General features: G+C 35.6%; 1 protein-coding gene across 3 annotated transcripts in view; it reads left to right on the forward strand.

Annotated features, from left to right (window-relative positions):
• The window catches only part of pde1cb (phosphodiesterase 1C, calmodulin-dependent b), a 108,054-nt gene that overhangs the window by 4,936 nt on the left and 78,949 nt on the right, over positions 1-24,169 (forward strand). For 2 of the 3 annotated variants that reach the window (XM_028021115.1, XM_028021116.1), the window contains exons 1-3: positions 8,442-8,847; positions 18,595-18,645; positions 20,524-20,689. In XM_028021115.1, coding sequence (XP_027876916.1) covers positions 8,766-8,847; positions 18,595-18,645; positions 20,524-20,689 — 299 coding nt within the window. In that variant the 5' untranslated portion in view covers positions 8,442-8,765. Of the gene's footprint in view, positions 1-8,441; positions 8,848-18,594; positions 18,646-20,523; positions 20,690-24,169 lie in introns of those variants that run through there. The other variant, XM_028021120.1, reaches the window with a different exon arrangement.

Genomic DNA, 24,169 nt, shown 5'->3' on the forward strand with positions numbered 1-24,169 from the left:
AACATTGTGGATGTTCTGAAGCCTCTCGCATGTGGAAAAAAGATGCAAAGTCAATGTGGTTTGGTTCTGGCACTGTTATGCATAAATTCATATAACTTTGGAGATCTTCATGCAGATCTTTTTTCACAAGCTATTCGTTTAGTAAATCAGGTAGCAACACAATAATAGGATTTCATTGCCATAGGATTTATATTTTATGTAGAAGTGTAAAACCAGTTTTTAAGTATCTTCTATTGGAGTTGCAGAGGCTCAGAGGTAAGGAGTTTGTCCTGAAACCCCTCTCTTATCCTCTTAGTCACCTTTTTGTTGTGTTGTTGTTGGGTAAAACACAACAAAAAGGGTGATGGTCATAAGCCCTGGAGGCACAGATTGAATGTCAAATTAACATCTGTCATTGTGCAGATCGGAGTACAGTCTTGCTTCCACCATCAGCGTTCGGATGTGTGCATGAATGGATGAATGACTGAATGTTTTGTAAAGCAATTTGGAGTCCTACAACTTGATAAAGTGCTATACAAGTACACACCATTTGTCATTGTTGTTAAAGTTTGATTTATGCATACTTCCTCCAGCAGCATGTGCAGTTCTGATTATGTAGAGGAAAGAATGCACAAGTATGCATGAATTGTTTAAAATATGTAAAGTGGCAAGAAGTTCATAAACAAAAAGTCATGTAAAAGTTTGGATAGTACTGTTTGGATATGTGGATATGTGATATGAATTTAACATTGTGGTGACATTGCATAAATAAACAATACAGCCTGAAGAAAACATAATTTAAAGTTTGACAGAAGCAGTACTTTGCCTTCTAAGGTATTCATACTGCTTATACAAATCAGAAGAGAGTACCTTAGATTTGTAGTCCACCCCCTTTCATCTGAAACCTCTAAATAAATAAATACAAATATTCTAAATAAAATCAAATGCAACATAATTTCTTCAAAGTTGCATTTAATTTAATTTTGCAGAAAACATTAGTGGATATGTCATTTGGTGGTATTTGACATTTTTCAACACATGGTCCAGACAACACAGGTTTGCTGTTTCACTGAGTTGTTTTTAGGGAGATGTCTGCTATTTGAGAGATGTTCAAAAGCTTCAAATTGTTTTGATCACTGACCAAAGACTTTTTCAGCTGACTTTGCCTGCTTTACTCTGAAACCATGCTGTTCTCTAAATCATTAGCTAAACTCGTGCAAGCTTTGGCTCAAAACATCTTTTCCTCACATTTTCCGTCGTCTTTTTGCAGCAGGATCCAGATGACGATTCATGAAACTCTGTTTTGTCAGCTTATTTCCCTGTGGTTTGCAACACAGGCTAACATTATCCTTAAAGGTTTCTCTAATGAGTATTTAGCAGGGGAAAAGGCAAGCTCCCTGGCACCTTATGTGTCTTAATTACATGTGTGTGTCACTGTGGTGACAGTGGTGTGGGGACTGACAAAGTGTGTGCCATTTCACAGTGAAGGGGAGACCTTTAATGAGCTTATTTTACAGTTTTGTTGCATAGTTATTTTTCATTAAATGTGATGAGCTGGCAGAACAATCAGAAAGTCTCAGTATGTATAAAACAACAAATAAAATCACATAATTAGGAACATTCTGAAAATATGTAAAATCATTATCTATTCAAAATTACATTTATTGAGATCATTTTATATGTTTATTATTGTTACAAGCATTGACTCGCAAAAATTTTTGATTTTGTGGTGTTTAGATCACTTCTCTGCAAGAGGATGTCTCCATTCCAACCAGTTTTTGTTCACCTCCCTTTATCCTCACAGATAATTAATGTCTATTGATGATTCCCTGTCTTAGTGTTTGATGACCAGATCAAAGGTTGAGCAACAGTTCTTCCACTGTGAACGCCAGTAAAAAAAAACAGCTGTGTTTTTGTGCTTGCAACCTACTGTATTAGTTTTAAAAATGTTTATTTCTAAAAAAATAACTTTAGAAACAAAAAACAGAAGAAAAGTGATTTCAACTCACACAGGTGTGCAAAACTGCTGTCAAAACTGACTGATCTGTTGCATTTTTCAGAGGCACGCATGCAGATAATTAAAAACAGTATAATGGCTTATGTATAAAAATGGGGCCATAAAACCAGTCCAATGAGTGCCATTTGCTAAATTAAACTCTTATCATCTGCTGTGCAGTGTAACCAGCTTGTCAGACTGGTTCTCCTGTTGCCTAGTGATAATCATGTTGCGATGATCCTTGAAGCAGAAAGACCTCAACTAGGATTCAGTAGATATTTACTAATGCAATTATACTCAACTTTATTTCTTCATATTTTGCTTTAAATGTATGTTTAGGAATATATCTGTGGGCTTTTAAAAGGTCTTTGGAAGTTTTATGATAGATTTGTCACTTTCTTTATAATTTCTGCTCAATTTTTGTGGCTGATGGCTTTTTCTTTGTTTACCTACTGAACAAAAATCAATGAATCCTTTAAGCACTAAAAAGGCTGCCAAAGACATTAACCAATTTTGTCATAACAGCTGGTGGAAAGCCTAAATAAGCTGGAGTTTTTGGTGACTGCTTGTTCGGTGGCACACACATATCACACCACTGCCACCACAGTGACACACACATGTAATTATGTATTTAATTAAATTACAATAAAAATGAAGTTTTGCTTGCGTGAAACAGAAATGGTCTTAATGAGGCGGAGGCTGGTGCTTATATCCAGTTGTGATTGGGCGAGAGGTGGCGTGCATGTTGGACAGGTCATCAGTCCATCACAGGGCAACACAGAGAGACTCAGGACAAATAACCAGGCACTCACACACATACACACACCTCACACAATTTTACAGAGACCAATTTACACTGATGTTTTTAGGCTGTGGGAGAAAACCAGTTTGCTATTGGCATGTTTCTTGTAAATCCAGGCAAAGAGGATTTACTTCTTTGCCTCCAGACACACCTGACTGGATTTCTATCTTGATAATAGTATTAAAATAGAAAAAACAAACAAAAAAAACCCATATATATATACAGTGTATATATATATATATATATATATATATATATTGCTGTATTACTTCCTGATCTCCGCAGAGCAGGACAGGAAATTATTTTAGCCCTGCGAAGCAAATTAGTTTTTCTTTAATATTTTTCATCCTCAAGAACTAAATCAGCATCCCCATAATTTCTATATTTCTATTTGCTTTTTTGTAAATCTTCTTACTCATTAAATTATTTCCTTCGCAGTATAGGATACACATGTTGCTGCCTCTTCGCATGTCCTGATTAAAATGTAAAATCTGGTTTACTCCCCGGGGAAAGCTGGTATATACCAGAAACTGTCTGCTGCAGCTGTTACTTCTTTCATGGGTTACAGATGGCAGGCTTGTTGCAAAAGAGGAAATTTCACTCGGCTTCTTCTTTGGAGGATTATTATATAGACATTATTAGAACACCTATGAAGCTGATGCTTACATTTATAATTTGGCATGAAGACAGGGGAATGAATATAAGTAGATCCAGTTAAATTCATTACATTGGAAATTTCAAGATGCTAATTAACTATACCGTCAGAAGCATCTTTTATTTTACCAGTACACCAAACTGACTTTGTTATCCTAACATGAGGTCTTTTTTGATCAGATAAATTACAATTGTGATTCTAATTAAGTAAATTATGTCACACAGGTATTGTTTAACTGTAAATATGCTGCAAGTCCATTTTCAATTTCGTAGCAGCTTGACTTTTTTTGTAATTTTTCTACAGCCTAAAGACTTGGGATGTTATGGTCATCATTTTCTGGTCTGTCATTTATGAAGTTTTAGTTATTCAAAAATAAATATACTTTTTTTCGGTTCCCTTTATATTAATAGACTGAATCATTTTTACATTAATCCCAAGTTCTACAAAAAAAAAATAGAGTTTGTGAAAACTAGTGAGAGTTTTACCACTCATACAGTGGTAAAAAAAAATATTGAGATACTCCTAGGTCAATGATGTTAATAATCATATTTTTTACTGCTAAGTTTGTCATTTTGTTGACAGTATAACTTCAAACTTATCAATAAATATATAATCAGTGTTGCTTACTTCCCAACTACTTAATCTGCATTAAAACTCAATATGGATCTGTGTTAGATGTGTTAGACAATGAAATAACTTTGAGTAAGAATATAACCGTTTTATGCTATAGTGTTAAGACAAAAATATAAACAGCAATGGATAAGACAATCTAATTTCTTTACCAGTTTAATTTCTTTATACAGAATAGACACATTTTTTTCCTGCATAATTATTTAGATTTATGTATGACTATATTTAAAAAGCATTATTCTTTGAAGCTTTGCTGAAAAAAAAAGATGTCAGACAGATTCAAACACACACTTTCCGCAATCAAATTGTAAAGAGTTAAAAAAGAAAATAAACCTAATTTAGTTACCCCAGCTAGGTCTGAAGGAATGGGCCAAAATTAGAGCAAACTAAAGTGAGAAGTTTATGGAAAGTTACCCTAAATTTTTTACCCACGTCACACAGATTGAAAGGTAGTTACAACAAAATCTTGGAATTTAGAAAATATAAATAATTCTTGTAATCCTGGGTGATCTAAACCAATGAAAAGTAAACATAAAAGAAGATGTCTGGTGTACAGAAATATCTTTCTTTAGCTATTTACTGCAACTCAGGTATAACATGAGCATGTTTGACCAGAAGGAGGCGATCTCTATTTGTTAATCCAACAAACACACTCCTTGTAGCACACTCACACCTTTACTCAGATGTTAACAGTCATTTAACAAAAAATAAATAAATGCTGACTTCAGGGGCATTTAATGTTAACCTGGACATTTATTGTAATTATTTGCTTTTAGCACCACAGCAACAAAGTACTGAATCCCTCCACATACCTCAGCTTTTGTAGCTGCACAAGCTTTTATCAGTGTTGTTTGAAAAGCTACTATTTAAACTTTTACTAGGCAAAATATAAAGTTATAGAAGACTACACTGTCACCTAAAACGCTATAAAAATAACACCAGAAGTACTCCAGTTCTTCAGTTAAGTGAGTTATATAATCTCCACTCTAACCCTACAATGCATTATTAAGCAGGCAGGTTTGAGCATACTGCAACACATGTAAATACCTGCTTTTGGATGGAACAGTTTTATATAAAATACATCCCTTTAATACATATTAACTCTAAATTACACATTACTCCTGGCTATGTTAATATTATTAATGACACTATTTATTAATTTTGAAAACCATTAATATGGCTGGCACACCAGAGGTTTAACAGACTAAATATAACCATTTAGTCAAAGTCTGCAAATAAGAGAAGATAATAATGCAGTCACCTTCCAGACATGCCCCTATTAACACAAAGAATAACCTTGAACAAGGGCCCGCTTGATGTGAAAGCTTTAGACTCGAGTGAGAGAGTTCAAAATTAGGTACTCATAAATTGCTAACTCCAAAATTAACTGAAAGCTGTGGAGATGCCAGAGAGTGACACAAAAAGAGAACGTCAAGGGCTTTATAGCTCACAGAAGAAATATGTGAGCTATATTTCTTCACTTCAGAAGAAATTAGATGTATTGTTAATAGTGTTTATCACGTTGACTGAAATTTCATTTTTGCTTTGATGTCCTAGTAGTTATCAATTTCCTAGGAGTTATTTTGGACAATATCTCTAACGCAATTCTTACAAGTTATACATTTATCGTTTTTACTGCTGTCATTCCATATGCATATCACATGTCAAGGTTTAAGGGTTGTTTCCTCCCTGTGTTTCTTAGATAAGATCATTTATCATTGTTTGAATGCAAGTTGCTCATCCTTAATGTGGTCATTTATGCTGTTGTTTCTTGCTAACTATTTTCTACAACCTCGTCATTATTATTATACTGGGAATGTGTTAGTAAAGAAGGTTTCCTTTCACATAATGGTAATGTCATGTTTGAAGTTTTCAAAAATGCACAACAGTGCATAAACAATATCTTGAAATATAAAAGTAATGCAAAGTGGGTTTCTTATTAGTCTTTGCAGGCAGAGAAAATAAGAAACCTGTATTCAGGATCCTACAAGTCTCTGGCCATGTTCTCAACTTGAAGAGTAAATTGCTTCATCCAGGTTAGATCACAATCTTCCTCAAGTGGGAGAATACAAGTATGTCGATGTCTTGTTTACCAGTGATGGTGGGACAGAGTGAGAGATAGATTGAAAGACTGAAACAGTGTTTGCAGTAAAGTGGGCTCCATTCTGGTGAAGAAAGAGCTGAAAAGTGAAGCTGTTGATTTACTAGTTATATGGATCATTACCAAAGGAACAAAAGCTTCAGAGAAAGGGTAAGGATATTTGATTACAGATGCTGCTACTTTAAAAAAAAGTCAGCTGAGGTGGTTTGGACATCTTATTGGGTGGGTGCAGGTGGAGGTTTTCCTAGCACATACCAGTAAGAGGTGACCCAGGGGCAGATCCAAAATTAACTAGAAGGACTATATTCCTTTTGGCATGGGAAATACCAGAATGAACTACAGAGTGTCAATAAAGAGACAGATGTCTAAAGTCCCTTGCCAAATAATGTTACATTTCCTTTCATTTGGACCAAAAACTAGTTCACTTAGCTTTAAACAATAAACATACAGAGCCTATGAATGTATTTCACTTTTTGTCATGTTATAACCACAAACTTAATTTAATCTTTTTGGGATGTTTTGTGTTTGTCTAACAAAAGATTATGACATAGAAATAGAATAATATATGTTTAAAAATAAAATAAAAATCTTTTCAAATCTTTGCTCCTTCTTCTTAGAAAAATTATTCAAGCTCTGCTCATATTTGGAAGGAGAGCGTTTTTTTTACATTTCTACAATGGTTTGCACTGTACTGTTCTTCCTACAAAGGAAGAACATACCCACAGTATAGTACTATGAGTGGTGTGTTTGATGCACATTTTTATTTTTAAAGGTAATTTTAAAAAATAATTCTTTCACTTCACAAAATCTGAAAAAGTTCAGGAGTTGTGAGAACTTGAACACAATTGCAGACTTCAAAAGATTAATTTTACCTTAGAAAATATAAAACCCTCTTCTGTGCATGTCACAAAAACAAAACGTAATGTTATAGAAAATATTTAGCTCAATTCCTACAACATGGTTATTAATCTATAAGCCTGACAATGTGGGAGTCAGAACTGATCTAGAGATACTACATGTGAAACTGCTGTCTAGCCTTATCACCTTGTCATGGGTAATAAAGGGTTCATAAATTTGGCACACCTAAAGGTCAGATAAAAAACAAACACATAAACTGAAGATAATTAACTAATTATGCTTTCTCTTTGTGATTAAAAAATCCATTAGGATGTGTAAATCCATTGTTTCCAGTCAACAGGATTGTTTACAAGCTCTTTATTAAATACAGAGATGTGATAATGCTTCTAAATCCCCAAGCTTTGTTGTCACATTGTGTTTGTCATGTTACACTGATTGTGGCTGTTTTTAGCCAAGCTGCTCAGTTGGAATAAACTCAGAATGAGGGCAAAATGCACAAAATGAAGGCACTTCCGTAAAAGGTACGGTGATAAGCAGTCTCTTTGAAATGATTCGGATTGCTTTACAGTCGGATTGACAAACCTCATCAGCAAGACCAAGCTGCGTGCATCGAGAAGCTGTGGACTGTGCCTAAACAAAGACTCAGATTCTGAAAACAACTTGTCATTTTAATTTGCACATCTTATTAAAAGGGCTTGTTTTATTGAATTTGGGAGAAGGTCATGGCAGAAGCCCTCATAAAGAGCACTCGGATACCAATCAGTGGGGAGAATGAAACATGGGAAAATGACATAACTAAATGTCAGATGGTGCAAACATGCTGAGCTTTTTCGCTTTTGCTGTATACACATCAGAACAGATGAGGAAAAAAATGTATTGGTAGGAATAGGATAAAGCTGAAAAAATGTATTCTTTTTGGATAATATGTCCTTGCACTAGAGTTAAATGTTTATCATTCAAATAAATACCACGTAGGCTTCTGTTGACCTTCAAATTTCTGTGCCAAAAATTAAAAAGTAGTGGCACTGATTTAATTATTAGCTCTGACTAAACACAGATTATTACCCTTCCACAGATTTGCTTACTGTATAACACTACATCAGGTTAGGTTACTTTTTCTGTACGTTTTCAACTGTTTGAGAAAAACTATAACAGACTCCTGTAACCTTTTGCCTTTTTATCTCTCTGAGCTTTTGTTCTCTTGCTATAAATTCTTGACAGTAGGTGGAGTCACGATCACTCAAACACCTCTAGAGATGTCCTCTCTGCCTAACCACCACCACCACCACCCCCACCACCTCCACCACCCACCACACACACCTACTGTACCTCTTGGGAAAGAGTGATGAGGAGAGAGAGCGGGGAGGGAGGGAAGGAGAAAAACCGAGAGGAGGAAAAACAAATCAGAGAGCCGTAAGCTCCTAGAAATGAGCTTGTTGAGGTGTGAGGAAAACGGAGCGAAAGGGAGAGAAAAGATTAGTACAACAAAGACTCTGGGAAGGGAAGGGCTGGAGAAATTCTCCCACTCTGCTTTTTGTAGCGAGAAGTGGAGAGAGTCTGACAGTTTCTCCTCCAGCGCTCAGCAGCAACCAGAGTCAGAGGGCTGCATTTTTCCTCTCTCATCTCCATGAGTGGAGTTACATTAACGAAGTAAAACAGCACAACGCAACTGACAAGAGGCGCTGAAACAAGGTTACAGAGAGTTGGGGGTTGGGGGGGTGGGCGACCCGAGGGTGCTGAAGTGATGGAGGCTAACTCTAAAAAGCATCGATTTAGGAAGGGTCGTAGTGCCACCTTCAGCATTGATGGCTTCAACATCACCATCGGTAAGAAGAAGCATGCAAGGCATGAGGAAACTGTTTACAGGCTATCTCAGTGTGCAGGGGTGCGCGTGAGTGCGTGTGTGTGTGTGTGTGTGTGTGTGTGCATAAGGATCAAAATACATGTGCGTCTGATATCCTGTGCTTCTGTGCGATGAGGCATCTGGGACCTACTAAACGTGTTCAAAGAAAGATCCCATTTGTGCGTATCTGAGAAATTGAAACATTAGTTCATCTGGCTGAAGTTAGTGCTCGCTTCTATAATGCAACTACACCATGGAAACAAGGGGACTTAGGACTAACGCTGACGTCACCGGGAATTCATTGTATTGTCTTGACAACCACAGTTGATAAACTTGTGTGCTACTTAGTCTTTTACTTTTTGTTTACTCTCGTAAGAGTAAGTGATGAAAGCCTTTTGTAAATAGAACAACTTGAAGATTCTCCAAGTTGTCGACAGCAGATGATTTGTGTCCTTAGCAGATTGAATTTAGTTTTGCAACTTTTTCTGTGTTTGGGGAACCATTGTTTTCACAACACATGTACAAAATGTGACGCTAGACAAAACATGCTGGCTAGTCATGAGGCAGTTTTGTTTGGTAATCATAAGAAAAAGGTGCGTTCACATTCTGGCATGAGGCTCACCTTTGTTGACAATAGAAACTGCATTTTAAAGCCACTGGTCATATTCTTTATTGCTCACTGTTGCAAGCTATCGGGACATTAACTTTCAAGTATAGGTAAATCAGATAAGGCTAAAAACTGTGCCTGCACTTTTGCCACACCTGTATCATTGTTGCTATGGGGGAGTTTGACTCCAATAGATGTAAATGCTGGGAGAAGCTTGAAAGGCAACATGGGATGGTTTCAATATGATAACAGAAAAGTAAATTATGTTATTACGATAGTAGATTGATGCATAAATTCTACATTTATATCATCTGCCAATTTTGAGTTTGTTGAATTAACCTAGATTTACGTAAAACCTAAATCAAACAAACCAAAAGAATTTAGCATTTGTGTAGTGAGTGTGGCTGAATTTGTGGTGTGGGATGTGGATGTTTATGAAAGCATCAGTGTGTGAATGTTGTATGGTGTAAATCAAAAGCAAACCTAAACAAGTCATAACTGCTGAATCAGCTTATTATTTGAGGACCAATCAGGTTTAAACATGCTGGGAACATTGAGCCCTGGTGATTACAATCAGAACCAGTCCCACTTCACCTCACAGGCAGCATGTCAAATTTCAAGGCAGACAAACAGAGAAATATTATGTCTTTAAATAAGGTTGCCAGTCCCTTAAGTTATCAGATTTGTTTTATTCTTGATGTGTAATGGATATGGTAAGCACGTTAACTGAGTTAAGGTTTGTAATAATTGATTTCATTCAGGTGAATGTCTGCTTTCTTGTAGTTGCACTCTTGTATCTCTTGTATGGCAATTCTATATAAATATATATATAACTGCATTTCAATTTATGTATAACTGAACTGGTGAGAACACAAACACTTTCTTTAATATGTAAAAGGAAAGCTGTACTTTACACTCAGTGTTTGTTTAGATTGCCTACACTGTTCTTTTACACAATAGTCTCCTGTCATCTTTTGGCAATACATAAGATGAGTTACACAACGGCGAGTGTAAAATTGTAAATGCCATGGATATGTTGAAAATCTGTCACTTCTAACAGCTTTACTTAGATTATACTATATTTCTCCACTTCTTCATGTTGTTCTGCTCAGTATTTCTCAGATGCAACACAAGGGATTCGAATTAATGAGAAAATCACCTTTGTGATAAAACCTTGTAAGAACTGTGGGCCACAGGTTGCTGAGATCAGTTTTCCTGGAAACGGTAGATGGCAATCTCTAATCTCAGGCAAACAGCACAAATCTTCATGATAAGCTTTTTCAGACAGGAATAAAAAAAAGTTACATGTTCTGCAAATTGGAGAGTATAGGCATTGAAAGCCACTCTAAATGATTTTATTATTGCACAGAAAATACATTATATTTTCCTCCTACATGATCGCATCCTCTTAAATGTAAAAAGCATCTCAGTAACACGTGTTCAGTATCATGGCAGTCCTCTCCGACGAGCATGGCCGTTGTCATGGTAAACCACAAGTGTCACAATCAATTGCTGAATGGTCTTAGGTTTCAGCCTGCACAGCATCACCTCCTCTGATGCGTGACTCCCAACCGCTGCTGCCTCATTGCCTGTCTTGACTCGTTGTGTTTTCTCCTTTATTAAACTCTGAACCTGAACTGTAGCTGGCAGCCTCTGTGTGGATTCCACGCGAGGTGTTTTGTCATGTTTTAGGCTTATTAGTGTAGCTGATGTTACAAGATTCATATGGAGAGGTGCAATTTTAGCCTTTTAGCTGCTGTCTTGGAGTGCCCAGCACTAAAGCCCTTTTTGTGCAGTTAAAAAAAATCACCTCTCTTTGTGGTTTCCTCTTTGTTCTGTTTAGTTTGTATCCCAAAGTATAATTTGTGAGTAGTATTTTTTTGTGTGCCAAATTCGAGCACTGCATTGTTCTGCTTAAACCCTAGGTTGTAATTACCAACAAGCCATTTTGTCTTTCTTTCTCAAAAGCTGATGGAAGAACATCAGACAATTGACATGTGATTCATTGTCACTTTCTTGATAAATGTTGGCCCAGCATGAGTTATTCCAGCAGAAAAGTTTATTCTCCCACACCAAAGTAATAATTGTTCTTTTCATCTGATTTTAATACCCCTGTATAGAAGCCTGAGTTAAGCAAAAATGACTGTGGAGAGGCTTTTTGAGTATGTCAAAGTGATGGTGATACATGAAACAATAAATACTAAGTAAAGACTAAGTGACTCCTTAGTAGGTAAAATGTAAATTGTTTTTATATCAACATTTGAAACCAGCATGATTAGCAGTGATAAAACCTTAATCCTATTTCTGATTGGTTGTTTTTGACTGGGAGCAGCACATTTCTGCCAATGGCAATAGGAGCACAGGGAGGAGGTAGAGGAGCTCACATTTTCACCATCTTGTACAGTACTCTTATGACAAAGTGACAGTCTTGACAAACATGTAAAATATATATTTTTGTAAAAGTTACATGCTGCAGCTTCTTACCAATCTTTAAGTCATTATAATCACTTTACAGTTTTGCCTTAATCCAAGAAGTAAACCGTTATTGAAAGAAAGCCGCAATAAATCCCATTCAAAATATATCACAACCATTGAAAAAAAGTTCCCTGGTCAGATGGGACCAAATTGAAATTTTAAGCTTACATTAAAAATGTTTTGTGTTGCACAAACGTTTGCATGTCACCTTGAAAACACAATCTTTCTGGAAATAAATGGTGGTGGCAGCATAATGCTATGGGCATGCTTTGATGGATCCAGCCAAGTACAGAGCAATACAGAAAGAAAACTTGTTGAAGACAGCTGTATGTTAAGAGTAAAACAATTCTTATCATACAACCCAAACCACAATGGAATCGATGAGATCCAAATCAACGCCTGTTTTCAATTGAAAATGTGGCAAGACTTTAAAACATCCACTCACAGACACTCTGTCCACTATTGACATACACCACCTCAACAAGGTTATAAATTATAAAAGTTTTTTTTGCAAGAACGAATGAGGCACCTTTAGCTAAAGCTTGGATATTGTACTGTCTATGAAAGGGAACATGCTGTTCCATTGCATTTGTACAGACATGTATTTACAGCCTAGAATTTGGAATTGAATAGAAAAATTTAACAAACAAGAGAACATAAACATAACTGTATCATTAATTTAAGCATAATTTAAGCACAATATGTCTCTACACACCCATTTCAGTTACGAGTTTGCTGCCCCTGCTTCCTCTTTGCTTTTGCAGACGTCTGTCCCCGACGCTTTCACAGTGTTGGATCTCTTTAGCTTGAATATGAGTTGTGAGATTTTTTTATACGTCTTTATGACCTTCAATAGAAGAACCAGCTTTGAAACTCCATCAAGAAAGACATTTGAAAGTGTGGTGCTGCTTGTTTTCCACAGAGTCAGAATAATTGGTCATTAAAAATTACACATAGTTCAGCTCTTCTGTACAATCACGTTTATATTCAAGGAATGTTCTAGTTTACCCACCCAGTTAGATAATCTTTTTTAGTGGAAACTTATTGCTTTATTGTCTGTGTTTGGTGAGGAAAGAAGAACAAAAAAGAAAGCTAAAAGCAGAAGGACACAGAGTCAGAGATCAGTGAGCACAGTGTTGAAGTTAGACACCATACACACACTTACTTCTGTTTCCATGGTGAGAACATAATCCTGTGTTTATCTACTTTTTTCTCATGACATTGAAAACATTTTTCCTCGTTTGATGCTACTTGTCTCACTCTGTTTTCTGATCAATAGTTTCCCAGCTTTCTTTTTGTTTTCTCTAAGTCTGGACCTTATAGGTTCAGTAGTAGAACCCACAGCAATGTAATTACATGTATGACAATGTGACATTTTAAAATGTTGTGAAATGTGCTGCACAATTTGTGTCAGATATGGATTGTACATTTTCAGAAAATATTTGCACAAACAGCCTACAAAGATAAAGTTTTTAACGCCTTGCTGCTTTCTTTTGTTTGACATCATTCTATTACGTATTTCAGATCATCAAAAAAGGGATCAAAATAAGATAATCTAGTTAAATTCAAAAGACATTTACAAAAGATTGCTTTATGTTCAATCCGCTCCAATGTTGGAAAAGTAATAAGCTAATAACTGGTTCTACTACCCTTAGAGGGAACTGCTTCCACCAGTCATTATAACTAGTAATGAGTCTTTCATAACACTGAAGATAAATTTTGGCCCTCTCTTTATCCAGACATGATTTCAACATTCTGCTTAATGTCTTTCTGTTTTCTATTCTGATTCAAAAACAGCATCCATAGCTGCTTGTCTGGCTATTTAAGCAATCTGTTCTAACAACGCTATGACTTTTGTTGCATTCTCACCCCTCAGGTGTGGGTTGTTGCATTCCTAAAATTTAGGATTCATTTTTCTACATAATCCTGGGGCAAAAAGTGCTTCTAAAGGCGAGACATTTTTGGATGGGTGAGGCGACATCTGCTCTCTTGTGTCTGCCTACACTCATCTCACTCGCATACATTTCTTGCCGCAAATATATTTATAGCAAATGTGTTTGCTACATATATTTTTATGTCAACAATAAGCAACCACATGTTTCTCTGGAATATTCCTTTTAGAAAGCCAGTATTTTGTTTTCGTGGCAGGGAATTAAAAGTTGTTTTTTTTGTTTGTTTGTTTTTTTGTGTGTGTTCTAAGGTTATGCATCGAAAACCAATGTAAAGGCCAATTGTGATATTTTTGGTTCAAACTTCTATTTTAGTTTTTCTGAATACAATACGTTATAGGTTCCTAAAAGATTAAAGCAAAATGGAAGAGATTGTGAAAAACTCGAGATGCCAATCTTAAAAAATGAGAATCCCTAAAACCCAAACATTTAAAGCAGTGTGCTTTCTTTTTACCCTTACTGTATGTCAAATAATTTTGTTGAAAGATTATTACGAAAAATAATGTGGGTCGACTCTAGATCACACTGTGCACATTTCTATACAAAATCATTTCACTGAGTGCCTACCAACCATTACTCTAGTAATTACATCTATCTGAGTACATGCATTAACCCTCTAACATCAACCATGTGGCCTTTCAACAGGGGCCTTCACAAATCTAATTCATGTTATGTAACTCCAGTAGGTACATTCATCTATAATAATGTAAGAAACAAAGTGTGAGATTGATGATTTGGCCCTTTACACTTTCAAATGCAACTCATCCTGTGCAAAAACGTTGAGCTTCTCCCACATTCACCTCTGAGCCCCACTCTTCATAAAATGAATCAAATTCAGCATCTTATTTCTCCACATGAGCTGTGCAAATTCTTCCATCCAAGCAAGACACTTTTCTGTGGCGGAGGAACAGTGAGCTAAGTTGTTGTGAGATATGCATTGCTCATTCAAGGACAAGGAGTTCTAGCTGATGTGTTTAAAACGCTTTTTGGTGTTTCTGTTTGCATCTGTTACATGATTTTTGTTATGGAAAAAATGAAACTCTGCAACAAAATACAACATTCAGTCATTGAGACAACAAATTAATTACAATTATAGTTATTACAATTAGTGCCATAAAGTAAGGGTGAAACAGATACCTTTCTACAATAGTGCATTGTCCAGAATATCTTTCAACATGATGCTGGCCTCTATGTGGTGTTTGCATTTGGATGTTATTGCTTTTCAATGATCCGTACTGTGCGCAGCAGTAAGAAAGACAGCTAACTTAACAAAGCATGGCCCTAAAACTCTGAGGTTATGTAACCAGACACGCTTCTCCCACAAGAATTTGAACAATTAACCACAACAGGCAATTTTGATTAGAGGCTCTCACTTTGGAAGCTTAGGTACATTGCTGGTTGAATTCAATTAAGTCATGTGAAATGAAAAAGTATGCAATTACCATTTCAATGAAGCAAAAATATAAGTGAAATACTGTCATTGTATGAGTGACCCATACAGTAGTTCACTTACTCATAAGACTTGGGATATGAATAAATGAAACAAGTAGATTTTCTTCTCTCTTTTTTTGCATTCCTATAGTATATTTTATCTGTAATCTGAATACCTTATTGACTGGCAGCTTTAAAAAGATTAAGTTGGAAAATATCCTGAAACTGGAGACAGATTCAGATTGATTTTCACAAAGCTAAGCTATAAATAGCAATCCGCAACATCAGAGCTTTGTACTGATGGTGCAGTTGTGTTTTTTAATCATCATTTTAATTTTTTTGCCATCATTGTGAAACACAGTTGAATAAATAAATGAAGCTTAATTGAAAATGTAAATGCTTTGATAAATTGTACTTTCATGACGGAAATACACTGTGTTGCCAAAAGTATTGGGTCCCTTTGCCACCACATACATAAGTGACATCCAGTTCTTAATCCACTGGGTTTTGAATGATGGTGGCCCATGCTTTGCAGCTAAATCAGCTTCAATTTTTAGCTTTTTACAGTGTTATTATTTTTACAATGTTATAGGGTTGTGTTTGTGGGAATTTGTGAAATTTTACAATATTTGCTACTCCAATTTGATCTTTAGTTTAGTTTAGTTTTTTCATTTATTTCTCTGATAAGATAAGTGTTATTCTTGCCTTCCCCGTAGTCACATTTGCAATATTATACATAAAAGATCATTATGGAGACCATTACCCAAAATGCAACACACTGCAATATTGCTACCTGTTGAATCACTATTTCCTGTATTTGTTTAAATGAATACGTACTGCTAAATATCAAACGATATTTCATGCATGTGAATACTTCTTGTTAATAGAAGAATAGATTTAGAAGACAGCTGAGCTCCATTCAGTCTCATAAGTATAATTAGCTGGTGGAGAATTAAAAGTGATTCCCTCTTGATCTTCTCTTAATGTCACAGAAAAACATCCTTAATAAAAAAGAGGTTTGGGAACTATTTGATAAAATGAGCTTAGAAGATGTGTCTAGACAATTCCTCACTATAACACTAATGAAGCTCCTACATTCTACATCTATGATGGATGAGGACATTCCTTGTTGCCTTTGGGAAAATTTTGTACTAGGATTGTTTGGTATTGCTTACTATCAGCATCTAATGACCAAAAAATTATACAAGTTTATTATTGTTAATCTGTAATATTGCATCTCAGTATTTGGACTGGATTATTTTTAGTTAACCTTAGCATCTTCTCATTGGCAGCACAATATTATCTTTCAGTAAAATGTAGTATAATTAGATATTGACTTATTGTGCAGCGACACTCTTATTTCAGCTATTGTTTACTTCAGTACTTGTGTAACTACTGCAAATGCAATTAGATTTTTTCTCTTTCTACATGTGTCTCGTTTGTGGCAGTTGTTTTGTACAACAGTGCACAATTTCTAATACCTTAGAATATCATCCAAAAAAAGTATTTATTTCAGTAATTCAATGCAAAAAGTGAATTGCATAACACACACAACAGTCTAGTCTGTTGTGTCTAGTCTGTTGTGTGTTCATCCTGTGTCCAGATAAGACTTATTCAACAAGGTGTTGTTAGCACTTTTCAGATCATCCTCTGGTGCCATGATCCACCTGTGATCTTACATCTCACAACCAGGTAACCTGAGTTGATGTAGACTCACCAATATTATGCACAATCCTCTTTAGGAGGTGTTCATAAACTAGTAGTCACCATGAAGTGAAAGACAATGGAGGACTGCAGAACAAGTATGACTGAACAGAAAACTGACATAGCACAGAGAGCAGAGACACTGGATGATCGAGCAGATGGTCTATTCGTCTAATCTTGGAAATATGTCAGCACAATCTGATGCAAATGGTAAAGTGGATGGGGCGCAAAAGCTTTACTTTAATTTAAAACTTTGAGATAGAACTCTGCCAGATAGAAGAGGATTTGCCCACATATATCGTACACATAAAACCTAGGTAAATACAATAATTTGACAGCCACCTATATGATGTGAAAATGAACATGCCCGTGATCTTGGTAAATAGAGTGACATGAACGGACAGAACAGTCCCTACGAGAGGATTTGTGTTTATGTGTTTATTCATTTAATTAAGGCCTTGGAAAGGTTAATGAGTCATTGCTGGACATCTGCCTTTCCCATGATTATTTAGAGCAAAACCTGGCCATGGTCACTTTGAATAAACCACTATCTTTTAATTGTTTGTTTTTAGCTGGGGGTTTTTGTGTGCATGTGGGCGTGTGTGGGGGTGTGCAGGCGTGTGTGCATGTGAAAAATACTTTTTGTTTGTTTCAATGCAGTATTCTAGATTTTTGAGAAATAAAATGTTGGGTTTAGAAGCTTTAGATATTCTGACTCAGTAAGATGCCTCTGTCCTACCATGGTGTCAGTTTCAAGTGATTTAGTGTACGAACATCTAAATTATTAGTGGTTTGTGTTCAATACCAGCTTCAATACCAGTGAAACTGATATTGAACAGCTTCACTGTTCATTATCTGTGAAGCTTTGTTCACGGGTATTGAACAAAGCTTTCTTTGCATAGTTTCCTTTATGCAAAAAAATGCATTGGAAAAATTATTGTGTTTATAAAACAACCAAAATAGAGCAAAATTTTAATATTATTGCACAGTTTGTTTATTTCGGTAATTCATTATATAGATAAGAATTTTGTTTTTTAACCCTTTTTATTAACTATGATGAAAAAAAAAGATATTTTTGTTTCAGAAAGATGAACTTATTGAAAATAATACCTGCTTTTTTTTCAAACATACTCTTAGTCTTAAACAAAAAAACAAGTTTTATCAAACTGTATATTCCAGTTATCTCAGCAAACACTAAACACATAGATTTTTTTTTAATAAGAAATAAAACATGTATCCAATTACCAATGATAAATGGTATTGGAATTACTGACATACAGTATGTGACATAACTTTAAGTTATTATGCATGGTATAGCTTTCAATTCATGATGCTTTGGTTTTTTTTACTCAAATAATTATTTTCAATTTCAGAAACATTTTTCAGTGTAATTTTCAGCTCACTGAAAATACTTAAATCTGACAGAGCAACAAAACTCATACGATAAAAGAAGTTATTTTTTTAATCTCAATGCATTGAAAGTAATATTTAGATTCTGTGGTTTTATGTTTTATGCATTTATTCAGTATTGATTTTTACAATTTTTTGCATTATTTTTTATCAGTGGCAAATGAAGATGGAGAGAGCTCCTGCAGACCCCCGGCAAGTTTTGCACGTAAGTTTAATGTGCACTGTATTAGTTTCACTTCAATTTTAGTCAGTTCCCTGAAATAATTCATTTTGAATCAATTCACCATTCAGATCAAACCATTAAAGGGTCATTTTACCCACCACTAATGAGATATTAATGATGCAGATTTATGGCCACTTCATTAACAGTTAGATTAGAGGTCATTAAACAGAAACTCTGGCATGGGTTTTAAAATCTTTCTTTGTTGGCAAGACAAAATTTCATGTATCACCGGATACATTTGCAGTCTCTGAATGACACGTGCAGTTTTAGGTTTGTGAGCTACCAAAAGTTGGTACAGCCTTTTTTGTGCCACTAGTGGTGGAATTAAGATTAGATGACACAGTGTTTGTGGAAAAAAAAAACTAGCAAAGGTCTTAGAAATGTAAGAACACAACTGAAATATATAAGTAGAAGGCAACCTCATCCCTTATTAGTGCCAGCCTGAACTGTCATTATGAAGATAATATCTAATGAGAGCTAAGCACTCTCTAGCAATCTTAGAAACCTTATTTTTCCAAAAAAAGATTGATTTCATCACTTCCCACCCATATCTGTAACCTCTGACTATCTTCAAAACTACCTTCAAAACAACATTCAAAACTATCATTTTGAGTAGGATATATTTTAATTTCACCTTAAATCAGTTCTACTTGCAATATTTCTAACAGAGGAGTTAAAACAATTATCAGAAGAGTTGTCCAAGAAGTACAGACTACCAACAGAGAGTGTGAAAAGGTTTTGGATTGAAGATGTTTGACCAAAATGTAACTGTTTAAATGCATATTTGGCTTAGCAGCATGTTTCAAAAAGGAAAGGCCATTGCACGTTTCCTCTAAACACCACACAAACAGTGGAGTTTGGGGCTTGGGATGCCATTGTGTGACTCTGTGTGAATGTCCTACATTTTCTGACACTTATGCATCTTCAGTATATTATCACAGTAATACTTCTCCATGCTATCTACAATAAAAAGCACCCTTCTTAGGAGCTTTTAAGTTTGTATCAGCTCAGCACTCCACCAGGATTACTTGGATTGTTACCAATAGAAATATATTTTCTGAGAAAGAAATTGATGTGTTTAACCCTTTTATGCATAGTGGTCACTACAGTGGGCAGCTATCTAAAAGCCATTTTCTTGTGCCTCTCGTGGATTTTTATGTTATAAATGCACACAGACCACTGAAGTGGACACTAATGCATCATAAAATATACTATCAACTACTGGCCATCAGCTGCAAATGCAAGAAATTATTTTTTCTTAAATCCGATATGGCAGACAGACAAAAAAGCATGCCAACTGACTGTGTCCCTCCTTTTACTGTAGACGACTCTTGCAGGTAAAAAAAATATTGTGACATCAGATAAAGAACCCCTAAAGAACAATGCTACTGATGTATTTTTCAAATAATAACTTTGTATTTGGAGAAAATTATAGTTGATCACCTAAAACAAATATAATAAAAATAAATTAAAAAAAATGTACCAAATTTTTGTCCTACCTTTTTTTTTTATGCCTTAAGAAAATCAAAAAAACAAAATTGGAACAAAATTCTGACACAAAGGATCATAATTAATGCATGAAAGGGTTGATATTTATTCAGCTGCTCTATCTACTGTGCTGGGGAGTTCATTTCAAATGTATACAGTCACTGACAATATTCATCCACATGAGGGCAGCATTGCAAAAGAATTGAATGATCCTGTTTCATTTGTATGCGACTGTGAAAGGTGCATCCTTCCAGGGAGTACACCACATTTAATATTATTAATTTACCAGATGGTTTTGGGACACCAGCTGGTAAATAAACATAAGCATCATTTGTGTTGCTCTTTATGCAGCTATCTCTCTCTCTTCTGCAGGCTCTAAATCCCAGAGTGCTTTGTGGAATGCCATCACGGCGGGAATGGGGATCAAAGGCAAAGAGCAGAAGGTCCCCCTGAATGACCCGCGGAGTCCCGAGGAGATTCTGGCCGACGACCTTCCAGCAGCAGACGAACCAGATGCCACAGAGAAAACTGCCATCAGGTTTGCTGCTATCAACCTGTAGCATAACTGAGAGATTCTTATGTCTGAATTATCATAGAGGAATCAATGAGACTTCAACAGACATGTTCAGTCTATTATAGAGTACTTGACAAATTTTCCTGTTGCACTTCACTGGATGGAGAGAAGCCAGTGTCTAAAATTCAGCATCATCCTGCAGTTTAAATGTTTATTTTTAGATTAGTGAAAGCTTAAACATTGTGTTTGACATTTAGCACTCTTGACTCAGTATCACATACGCTGGTAATTGTTATGTATGGCTGCTGACCTCAGGGGACTCAGCCATGATTGATTTCACTTGGATAACAGGGACATGAAACCAGCATTAGCATAACAATGTTGTCTTTTAAGACGTTACTCCAATTAACCTTGATTGCTAAGGAGTATATTACAAAAGCAACAAGTAGCAAAAATAGAGCCTTTTTCCAGAGGATACTGAAGCACACCTTATATTTCACAACAGGTTTTTAATTGTACATGATAAATTGTGGGGACCCTGTTTTAGTCTCACCTCCTTTTGTTTTTCCTCTTCCATGTTTCCTTGTGAAGTCTAAAAATGCAGCATTGTTTTTGGCCATTGTGTTCTCGTGCAGTTTGGATCCAGAGAAGAGTGATAAGATGTAGAAAGTGATTTTCCACTTGACTAGTCTCAACCTGTTCCTTTATTTAAAAGCTGTACCAGCACATCTTGGAAGAAGGAACTGTGCAGAAAAGCAAACTCACCCTGTTCTGAGGAAATGACTCATTTATCCATGAAGACAATAAATTTGTCTTATCATTATAGATTACATTTAATTACCGCAAGTAAGCACCTGCATTGCAGGAAAGCAAGCTATAAAACATTTGGATGAAGAAGAAAATCTCAAAGTAGGTGGAAGACAAAAACATCACAACTAAAACACTGTTTAGGCAGGAGGTTCATGAAAGTGGAATCACTTACGGTGACACAGACCACGCTCAATACAACTATGGGAAAAGACTCAAGAAAAAGGGAAAGACTTTAAGAGAATGACTCAAGCAAGAAGCAGAAAAATTCCAACTAGAGGTAGGTGAATAAGAAGGTAGGTATATGAGGCGTATCCAGAAATCACACTTGGAGGCTTTCTTTTAGCCCATCACACAACGGCTGTTGGAAAAAGTTTCACTAATTAATTTCGTCCCATTTTGACATGCAGGTGGTCTCATGCCTTTCTCAGTGTAAGGTGGTCAAATGCTACTTCTTTTTTCCTCTTATATTTAATGCTCTTTTTTATTTCTACAAATAATCAGTGCAAAAGCAATCCAGTCCAGCTGTGATCAGAGTATGTTAGAATTTGATCTAGAGTTGATCAAATGGATTTCAGATTCCTTGGGAGAAACAACCCCAATGAAACAGCCCTTTCATTTAGCGCACAGCCAGTGCTGAGACTGAAATCATTCTGTAGCATCATTACCCACCTGTGGTGTGTGGCTATATTTTCCTACAGCTTTCAAAATGCACAACTGATGAGATGTCCAATCCCCGTTGACTGAACATTCAAACAATTAACAGAAAACTTATTCAGGGCAGAACAGACAGATAACAAAAAGGCGCCCACATTTTGGAGCCATGTAAGTCAGATCAAAAACCACTGTTTTGTTAAGCATTTTAGACACTTTGAGGTTTTACAGTTTGTGAACAGTTTTTCACAAACTGCAGCGTATTAAATTAAAAGCTATCATTGAAAAACAACAATTATTACATTCACCTTAAAATATGACTTTAAGATAACTTTACATATAAAAGGTTTATGCTGAAAAGAAACCTTTAGCTTATAAAAACCAAAAAAAAAAAGGTGATTTCCCAGTGCACAATCTTAATCACAACCTTCAGCGGTGATTTAATTCCTTTGCTGCTTTGTCACGGAAATCCCACTAAAGCCAGCTCATGACTTTGGCCCTGCTAACTGTGGTTAATGGAGGATAAATCCATTGAGAGTGAGAGGGATCTGCACCTGAATGACAAATAGCGAGATTACGGTAGAAGGTGATTAAATGACTGAGAAAACAATAGTAATCCATAAAATGATGGAACACGTTACCTCTTTGACCGTAGCTGAATGTTATCCTCCAGTCTGTGATAATTAGATTTCAATGGTAAGCAAAGGATGATCAGATAATCTTTTACAGGCAGGAAGGACATCAGTAACTGACTTATAAATAAAATTTAAAAAAAGGTTTCCAGGGAAGCACTTTTAGATAAATAGCTGTTCTTTTTTTTTTTTCTTTTTAAGCTAAGGAGTGACTGCTTGACTGTCTTCTACGTCTTGTTCTTACTGATACCTTTTTAAGTTGGAGGTGTTTTCCAGTTAGCATTGCTCTACGTGCCAATGAAACATTTCCATTCCCACTCTTTTTTGGTTTTCTTTCTTGCAGGGGCTGGAGGGCACAACTGTGCCCAAATTAAATTACTGGGGCTAAAACTGTGATAGAAAAGGTGATTGGTCAGCAGCTATATAGAATCCTAGCCGTTTAAATGGTAGACAATCAATAACTTTCTACTATATACAGAATGCTGTGAGTGTCTTCACTTGGCTAAACTGCTGTCTGGCATCAATATCATATGAATTGCACTGATTCAAGCTGCATGATCTGCAAGTGCTTAATCCAATGTTATTTACCTGATACAACTCAAGAAGATACAATCTTGTAGGTTAGTTTAACAACTTTACCTGCCTTTTTGTATTACTAAAATTAGTTATGATTGGAATTTATCTTCAGTTTTGTATCAAAATTTTTATTTACAGCATTCTCGTCATTCTGTATGAGTTTAGTTTGTTTAGTGTTTAACTTTTCTTTGTCTTGTGACTGTCTTGTTGGTAGAAAAGGTGATGACAAACTTTCATCAACAAAGTTAAGGTTTGTTACCAATCTAACCCAAAGTTTAAATCTGTTACTTTCTGTTGCAATGATTTTTGCTTTTGTCACTTATGTCAGAACGGTAAAGCCGTTCAGACAAGAAGTTAATGACCTAGATTATCTAATTAAACTTAAAACTGATTGACTCCGAAAAATATTCTTAGTTTAACACAACAGGGCTCCCCCAAAAGATCCTGTATCCACATCACAATAGATTGGAGCTATTTTACCAATAGGAAGATAAGCAGCATCAGGCTGTTAATGCTGTGACTGATTGCAGTGGTTACACTTTGAAAAGGCGCATTTGTCTTTTATATTTGTCTTTTAATTTACTCCTGCATAGTAAGTGAGTTCTATTGAAATATTATCTTAACTTTCTCCTGTATGGCTGCATTAAACTTCTTGTTGTTTTGTTTTAATGGCTTCTTTTTGTTGTCTTGTCAACAAAAAGAAATGGAAAATCATTGGAGACATTATTTAAATTTGTTAATGGAAGTATCTGTGCTAAAAACATAGATTAACACACAAAAATAAACATGAATAAAGAACAGAACCATACAAAATAAAATATATTCTTGAATTTAT

This window comes from Xiphophorus couchianus, chromosome 6 (assembly GCF_001444195.1).
Source record: "Xiphophorus couchianus chromosome 6, X_couchianus-1.0, whole genome shotgun sequence".
In the NCBI taxonomy this organism is placed as follows: Eukaryota; Metazoa; Chordata; class Actinopteri; order Cyprinodontiformes; family Poeciliidae; genus Xiphophorus; species Xiphophorus couchianus.